This window comes from Hippichthys cyanospilos, chromosome 20 (genome assembly GCF_059441005.1).
Source record: "Hippichthys cyanospilos isolate Australia breed blue-spotted pipefish chromosome 20, RoL_Hcya_1.0, whole genome shotgun sequence".
Taxonomy (NCBI): Eukaryota; Metazoa; Chordata; class Actinopteri; order Syngnathiformes; family Syngnathidae; genus Hippichthys; species Hippichthys cyanospilos.
Genome location: NC_142388.1, coordinates 5408518 through 5417520, shown reverse-complemented (window position 1 = coordinate 5417520; position 9003 = coordinate 5408518). Strand labels below are relative to the sequence as shown.

Here is a 9003-nt window from a genome sequence, read left to right as displayed (position 1 = left end):
AAATTGAATGATTTGGTCTCAGTCATATATGTTTGTTTTGTTTTGTTTTTTTCAATTTTCCTAGATGCTACCTTATACGCACACCAAATGGTAAACTATCGAATTTGTACACAGAAGGTAATCAATCGTGGCGTACCCAAGGACGTGAATCCGTCACGGGTACGATTGAGCGTATTCTGCACAATCAATTCTGCATTTCGCCATCACTGATTCGATTCTTTTGTCGATGTAAAAAAAAAAAAAAAAAAAAAAGGCCAAAAATCTATTTATGCGTGATGTAGTTTTAACTCAAAACTCCTCCTCATCCATGTCCTTATTCCATTTGTTAATATATTGATGATTTGCCAGTTATGAAAGCATTTTTATGCCTTGTTTGAGTGTGAGTGGATTGATTTATTTGTAAATTATTAACTAGTTTTTTTTTTTAATGAATTTTTACTCCGCTCTCGTCCCCTGTGTCGTTTTATTGCCTTAAGACAAACATTTTCAGCTACTGTACTCGTTCTAATTGTCTTAAAACGAATCTGCTGTGTCGAAGGCCACTGTCATTAATCATGCTCGTATTCTATTGACAATTGCCGACGCGGCGACCGAGAATCAGCTTGGTCATCGACGATTGTTTGATCGCTAATCCATCTGATCCCGCTCACTTCGCAACTCCGACTGGACAATCGCATCATCGGCGACTGTTGGACTCAATCCAAAAATAGGAATGAATCTTTCGACTGACGCGATACTGTACCCGTTTTATGATTCGATTTCAACGGATACTCGTTTCAAATGTCGTTTGTTGGTTCTGATGAGCGTTTTGGCGTATTTAATATGTGCACACATGAGCCATACTTTTGGATTGGATATGAGTTCATCTGATGAGGTTGTACCTTTGCTGTCATGATCACCTGGCGCACGTGACACGATTGAGTCAGAACATGATTTTGTTTAAGCATTTGTGGACTTGCTTATTATATACATTTCTTTAGCTGTGTATGCTATTGCTGAAAGGGTTGTGTGAATTGGATAATAAAGGTGGTACATTTCTTACTCTGCTTGTTGCACTGGCGGTCCGTGCATTTCACTTTTAGGCCGTCGGTGATGTCCTAGTCGAATAAACAACCCGTCGTTGTTATTACGTGCGCATTACTGGTTGTTGCATCCCCTTAAAGTTGTACAACACAGGCTATTTTCCAGAGCATTTAAACAACACATCAGCAATTAAATCTTACCACGACATATGATGAGTGATATCCATTACTCGAATATGAATGACATAACATTTTTAAAACGTATTCAAAGTGAAAGAATAAATCAAATTCTTGCACTCACCAAAACGGATGTCCCCCAGAACATTTATTTCAACACAAAATCCATTATTTTTTCTTTCCGCAATGACTTGGATGACGTTTTCCTCTCCTTCAGTATTACACAATATGAAGTTTTTAAGTCTATTAGTCCCCTCTACTGGTCAAAAGATCAAATGACATCTTACTGAGGAATACGGTACTTGCCCACACAGCATTGTCAACTAGCTGAAAATAATAATACGAAAATAATAAACATCATCAGACGTCTATTTTCCGAGACGTTGTCTAGGCTGGACATGGAAATTTGATCGTGTTCATAGGACTGAAACCGAGATGATTACTTTTGTCTGGATTTTTGCAACTGGTGTTCCAAATGTTTTACATGGGGAGCAAATGTTTAATTTGCAGATTTAATCATATCTAACTGACGTTAAATCTGTCCGTTTCTGGCATCTTTTTTATTAAATATAAGCTTTGATTTTGTTGTTGTTGTTTTTTGTTTTTTTTTGTTTTTTTTTTGCCATTGACTTGTAAAATTTCACGTCTCAAAATGCTTACTGATTGCAGCTGTTAGCTCCTGTAGCTAGAAAATACATTCAAATAATGAACAAATTGAATCTTAAGTTCATGATTTCGGTTTAAAAAAAACAAAACTTATGAAAGTCTGTCTGAACAACGGGTTTATGAAACAGGGGATATTTCCATTTATTGATTTACAGTACATGTTTATGTTTACATAAGCGTGTATAATGTACATGTAATTCAGTAACTATATTTTCAAGTTTTTGTTGTGTGGATCGTAAACAATACATCGTGAATTCTGAAAGGGAAACGTTTTAATGTGCCATTTCCAGATCTAAAACGTCAATATATATCTAATTAATCAGTAACTAGATTTAAACCTAATACACAATTCAAATCATTTGAAAAATATTTTTTTTTAAAAAACGATTGTCATCCAATTACTTGTTGACAAGAATATTAACTTTTTACTGCTGAAAACTGTCCCCGAAAAGTGGCCCCACCGCCTTTAATGCTATCATTTGTGTTGCTCTTGTGCCTGTAAATTTGACTAGACCTTTCCTTAGCTCGCCTGCAGGTGGCGATGTGGCTCAGTCCATGTACTGTATTGTGTCAACGACAGAGGGAAATTCCAGGGCTGAAAATCAAACAGTGGTCCACCTGAAAGAAGAAGTCATTACTGAAGATGATGAGCTGAAGAAATTAAAAACAAAGAAGAAAATTCCGTACAAAAAAGCTAATATTCAATCTTAGAAGATATCTGTTCATCAAAAAGAAATAATTATTAATAAATATTTGTCCACCAAAAATAATCAACGTAAAGTGTCAGGCCTGTTCTCAAAAACAAATGATTATAAATAATGATTTGTCCCGAGAAAATTTTAAGCATAAAGCATCCTATTTTGGGATGACAGTCGAAGTCTGTTCTTAAAAATAAATCATTAACTTAATTATTAGTAAATATTTGTTCACCAAAAAAAATCAACATGAGTTGAGGCCTGTAGTGAAACACAAACAATTATGAATAAATATTTGCAAATAGAAAAGTATAAAGCATAAAGAGTTTTTTTTGTTGTTTTTTTTACATTACATTAGATATTTGTTCACAAAAAATCAGTAATTTAATCATTAACTAGCGTTGGCATGTGACAAGTTGGGTCAAACCATTCAAGTATGGGGGAGAATCTGGGTTCTTAAAATAATGAAACTGAACAACCTACTGACATAAAATGTGTTTTATAAACGTATATTTTCCTGAAACATTTCATTGATTCAATAATATTTTTGAAAGGCTTTTTCCATCACGTTTGATTCTTTTATTTAAAATCTCAAGTACCCCCTGGAGTTCCTTCAAGTACCCCCAGGGGTACCCGTAATTGCGAACCACCGCTATTGCACAAGATCCTTCATCTGTGTCCTCGTTCATCCCGAAGATGTTTGCTACCAAACATTTTAAACAAGTAAAAAATCTTAACTGCATTTCTTGCTATGCGCTTACATCATATCCAGCCCAGGGGGAAAAGGGGGGTTGCGGGTGACTTACTGGGAACGCTCCTGTTGGAGCGCTCGGATGCCCTGAGCGCTTCCAAGCTCAGCCTGGGTACGGCCGTCCTCACGGGGGCCGGACGCTTCCCGGCGTTCCAGCGGGCTTGGCGCAGGAGGATCTCTCCCGCCTCCTTGGTGAGAGGGGGTCCGTGAGTCTGAGATGCCCAGTGGGGCCGAGAAGGAGGTGCTGGAGGAGGAGGATGCGGGGCTCTGCTGTTTGATGTGAGGAACATCTGTAGGAAGCCGAAAAGAAGAGTATGATTCATCTAAGGCGTTTAGTTAGCCCTTGTGCATGATTTTGCAAACTATACGCATTGCATTTTTTTCCCCAATTAAAGGCGTAGTAATTAAAACTTCCTGTTTTTTTTTTTTTCCTTCATCCACTTAAGTTGTTTAGGGGCATCAGTTCTAAACATGCATATGTCGGTTCAATTTGTTCACATTATGGTCTGTCTTTGTAGACCGTGAAGTGATGACGACGCTTGAAGACAGCCATCAACTGATCTCTACCGCCACCTACTGCCTTGAGGTGAAACACACACCAAGAAGGAATTATCTGTTTGCCGACATACTTTGGCCGCCGCTCAAGAGAGTGTTGTAAAAATCTCAGGAAAATCAATGTCATAAATCCTGCTAAAATGCTTCTAAAAAAAATTGGAATAATGGTTTTGTATGGTCCAAAATTTGGACAGTGATTATTTTTGTACACAAAAATCTGGCGCGTCCAGCAGCAATCACGTAGAAATGTCAGAATTGTTGCATTTTGAAATTTTACGTTTTATTCATCTGCTGGACGTTTTAGCTTCCTAGTGTTTTTTTCCATTGTTTTTTTTTTATGATATTAAAAAAAACATCAAAAAAATCTCCATAATTTGCGATATAATGGCACAAGGGTTAATTCAACCCATTTTTAAACCCTCCTTTATCTAAACATTTGAAACATATTGTAAAGTAATAGTTTACTTCAGTACTTGATTATCATTTTTTTGTATATGTCTTTAGGACTGAATAAGTTAATTGAGAGGCCTTTAATTTCTACTGTGGTGTAAATAATGTCTGTAATATCTGTTGATTTGTCTATCTTAAGGTATCGATTCCCAACCGTATTTCAGGATATTGATACAGTGATAGCCAATACTGGTATCGGCCCTTTTACAATTTGGTATCAGTCTGAAAAAAATGGTATCTAACATCCCTAGCTAAGATGTTGATTGATATATATATATATATATATATATATATATATATATATATATATATATATATATATATATATATATATATATATATATGACTTAAACTAAAATATTTAATGCAGCAATGTCCTCTGTCTCACTTTCCCAGAAGAAATTTAGCATAATTTCCATCACCTTCTGTCATCTCCTTCTGCTAACCTGTCATCCTTAACATGCATCGCCTTGTTAAAAAAAAAAAAAAAAATAAACTGTTCCATAATGCATGATGTCTGCCTGTGGCAGATCTTCAACATTTTGGGGTCACTGTAACAGTAGGGTTATTGTTGTTGCATTTATGCACAAAGCGTGCTTTACCAGTGATTTGACTTTACGTAGTTTGTAAGAGGTCTCGGACAACGTTTTGTGTCTCTCGTCGTCCGCTTCCTCCATTTTACCGCTAGAAGTGTTCGCTCTGCTCTTCGTTTTCCTGCAGACACATAACAGATCAAAAAAGAGAGATTATAGGTAGGGCTAGGACCCCCAATGCCCCCCCTCTTCACTTACGCACCCCTGCTGATTGCATAATCTCCCTGGGACATACAAATTCATTTACGTCCACTCCAGTGGACATATGTTTCTGATCTTTATCTTTTGACCGATTGAAGCTACCTTACTAAGTCCTAGTGTGCTCGCTAGAGGACATTCTGGCCGTTCCGGATATGCCTCACGTGTTAGGGTGGGATGCAATTGACTTTGGTGTCTTTCCGAGACAAAACGGACACAAGAGTGGACACGAATGTATCAGATTGTTTTTACTCTTTGATTAAAAACGGATCGCTGCCTACCCCGCCCTGGCTTGTCCGACGCGGTCCGAGTTGTCCAGGTAGTTGAAGCGGATGATGTCTTTCGGACATCTGTCCGAGTCTCTCCAAGGTGGAAGCGCAGGTGGATGCTTGTCCTTTTTTAATCTGCTCCTGGATGTGCCGCCGCCATACCGGTTAGTGGATGCTTGACGGCTCTCACTCAGGTAGACACCCTGTGACATGTCCTCATGTCCGCTGCTGAGTCTTGCGAAATCTTGAACTGAAGTCTGCTGACAAACACAAAATTTGGTGCTCAAGGGCCACATTTGATAGATGCGTGAGTCAGACAGGGGCGGAGCTACATGGTGGCCAAGAGTGGTCATGGCCACCCTTGATTCAAAAATGTATATTCAAGACTTCGTATTATTTGATGGGATATCTCCAACGCAAATTCTCCATCAATCGCGCCATCTCTTTCTCATCTGTCAAATAAACGTACCATTATGAAATGCGGTTTATGAAAAATTTGCATCATTGTTGTCATTTCTTCCGGACCTTTTTGGTGGGTGCGGCAAGCAGGATCTCTTGCGCGGTGTTAATGTAGTGTCTCTTCCACACTCCCTGCTCAAACATCGCTGGGGAGAAGCTGATGAACCAGCCGAGTCTCAGACACTTGGGCATCCACAGCCGGTCCAGTTCCACTATGCTTTTCCAGTGCCAGCTCACCTGTGCACATATGAACCAGCCGTAAATCATGCAGCGGATTACGACATGTTCTACTCCGTAAGTGTGTGTTGCTTTCTTCCTACCCGTGCACAGCGACAGAGGCTGCGCGGATCCAAGAAGGAGAAGACGTAAAGGCAGATTGCTCTCGGCAGCAGGCACGTGAAGTCAGCGGCCTGCAGGGGGAGCTGTTTCCTCACGCACAAGTCGACGAAGCGGAGCTGCTCCTTTGAGCAGCCCTTGACGAAGTCGTGCAGCACCAACCTTCTCTGCCTGTCAGACCACCTGTCAAACTGATGAGCACATGAAAGGCTTTCAAAACAAAAGAAGACACAAAGCTCACTTTGAACATACCCACTTTGCCAGAAGGCCACGTCTCTCCTCAAAAACCTGAAAGAAACACAAATGACAAAAGACTTGAGGTAAGTTTTTTTTTTTTCATTTGCTAGCCTATTTGTCATTCATTTCCATACTAAAAAGTCTTATCACCTGTAAATCACCTGTGTACAATTTTAAAATGAGTAAATGTGCTGGAACAAATAGTAACATTTAGCTGAAAGAAAAAGAATGAAAAATCCTTATCAAATATGGCTCAATTCACTAAAAGCCTTTCACACGCATCAAAAACATGAAAAGTTCTCTCTCACACACACAAAAATCTCTCACAAACTAAAGACCTCGCACAGGTACGGCAATAAAATCGCTCCCAACAAAAACTAACCCACCAATACCCTACTTACATATGAAAAGAGTCACCAAAGAAAACCTTAATTACGTAAAACCTCTCGCACATCAGAAACATCCCATTCAGCAAAAAACTGGCCATGTAAAATTTCTCACGCTCACCCCAATAACTCACCGAAAAGCTCTTCACCAAGCAACCAGTTTACACAAACAAACAGCTTAAAGAGACATTGTGTAAGATTCAGTCCGTTTGTCATTAAAAAGGAATAAATTAAATGATTATAAATGTCAAAAACTTGCAAATAAATGTGTTAACTACCAACAGTATGTTTTAAATATAATTCTAGGCCTAGTTATCATGTGGCTGTCATGTTTGTTATAGCTAAAAATCATCTAAAACTTGCACAAGAAAACAAATCCTACCACCAAAAAAACCTCTCAAAACACCTTGTTCATAAAAACCATCTCACACACAGCCCCCCCCCCAAATACCGCTCATCGACTCACCCATCCTCACATGCACCCAAAACAACATCTCTCATACACGGACAGAAGAAAATAGCAAATTAGTGTCTTTATGTTCTGACCTTGCTGTTGGACAGCGAATGGTTCAAGGGTGTCCAGGCGCTCATCGTGGTCTGCATTTTAGCAGAACTTGATGAGGACTTGGCTGCTTGTGGCATCTTCCTGTTGATCTGAAGGCACCGCAGTGATGCCGTTATAAAAACAAACACAAGCTCACCAGAGTGTCTTTGTTTCTCAATCAGTCCATAAACATTAAGTTTATTTATGTGCATATATATATATATATATTCTTTTCTTTTTTCTTTTAAGGTGTGTCTAAAATAGGATGCTACTGTATGAGTTTAATTTGTCACATATGTGAGAGCAGCCTTACATTTTCCCAATCTGAGATATCTGTGAGCAGGAACAAACAATTGACAGTTCATAGGTTCTTTTTTGAAGTCATTGTCACCTGTAGGACACATTCCCATTGTTTGAAAATGGAAAATTCCAACCTCTGCTTGATGTTGTAGACCTTTTGCACTCAAACACACACACACACACCCAAGTGCTAAGTGGATTCTGTTGCTACGGAGTGTCTCACATACGCATGACCGCATACACATACAAGCTTGTGTGATAGAACTCACCGACACTTCAGGCAGGAGGGAATTATTCCAACATCTAAACACAATGTTACTTCTCTCGCCTTTCGGCCATCCATCTAGCTATAACTCTCCTTCGTCTTCTTCTCCTGTGCATAGTTTACATGTTCCCATAGAAACCGTGACTATGCTTTCCATGCACAGACGGAATGGCAGAGCATGTCGCGTACCGAGGGGGTGCTGCAAAGCAAACCTCAGTGGGGTGTGTGCACTGTGCACTGTGCAGGCGTCCCTTGCTCTAATGATGACAAATGTTGTGCGGGGAGACCTGACGCAGGAGCTTCTCCGGCACCCCGCAATGATGGTGCGAAACTGATTGTGTGTTGTGAATCAATCCTTTTGTACAGCTAAGTAGGAATGAAGGAATTCAATGTTGTCATAATACGTGTTCTAATAGTACAAATTTCGGTGTTTAACTTGATGAATGTTTAAAAAAGGGATTTTTTTTTTCTTGCCCTGCTTTACTCCGACAGGTCTATTATTATTCAACTGTACTGTTGATGGGGGGGATTATATATATACACACACACACACACACACACACACACACATATATATATATATATATATATATATATATATATATATATATATATATATATATATATATATATATATATATATATACTGTATATATATACTGTATATATATATACTGTATATGCAAACATGCATACATATATATACAGCATTTTTTTCATTCAGTTTAAAGCAGCAATTGTCTATTCAAACTACTACTACTACTACTACTAATAATAATAATAATAATAATAATAATAATAATAATAATAATAATAATAATAATCCCGTGCTCGTGGCAGATTGGTCGGTCGCGCGCAAGAAGGACAAGAAAGCCTGCGAGGGGGAATGAGAAGCGCGGCTGTCAAGTTAGCAGAGAAACTGTACCTAAGCGGAAACTTGTCTTATCAAAATACTTTAGGCAATGTTTGCGTTTAAAAATGTTTTCGGATAGTAAATTACAATGCATCTTTATATAATACATCATTTTCCCCAAAGATGCAGCTGCAACAAAGCGCCTTACAAAGCATGTAAGATAATCAAAAGTATCACAGAACACAAG

At 38.6% G+C, this 9003-nt stretch overlaps 1 protein-coding gene across 1 annotated transcript; it reads right to left on the bottom strand.

Moving 5' to 3' along the window:
• Nucleotides 1–232: 232 nt before the first annotated feature.
• Nucleotides 233–7924, bottom strand: fbxo16 (F-box protein 16). The gene is made up of 9 exons (XM_088404173.1): nucleotides 7908–7924; nucleotides 7341–7448; nucleotides 6424–6459; nucleotides 6156–6362; nucleotides 5902–6072; nucleotides 5389–5633; nucleotides 4919–5030; nucleotides 3367–3601; nucleotides 233–2483 (listed from the first exon to the last, which is right to left on the bottom strand). The coding sequence occupies exons 2-9, from the start codon at nucleotides 7434–7436 to the stop codon at nucleotides 2386–2388; spliced, it is 1200 nt and encodes a 399-aa protein (XP_088260299.1). The 5' UTR covers nucleotides 7437–7448; nucleotides 7908–7924; the 3' UTR covers nucleotides 233–2385.
• Nucleotides 7925–9003: the final 1079 nt, after the last annotated feature.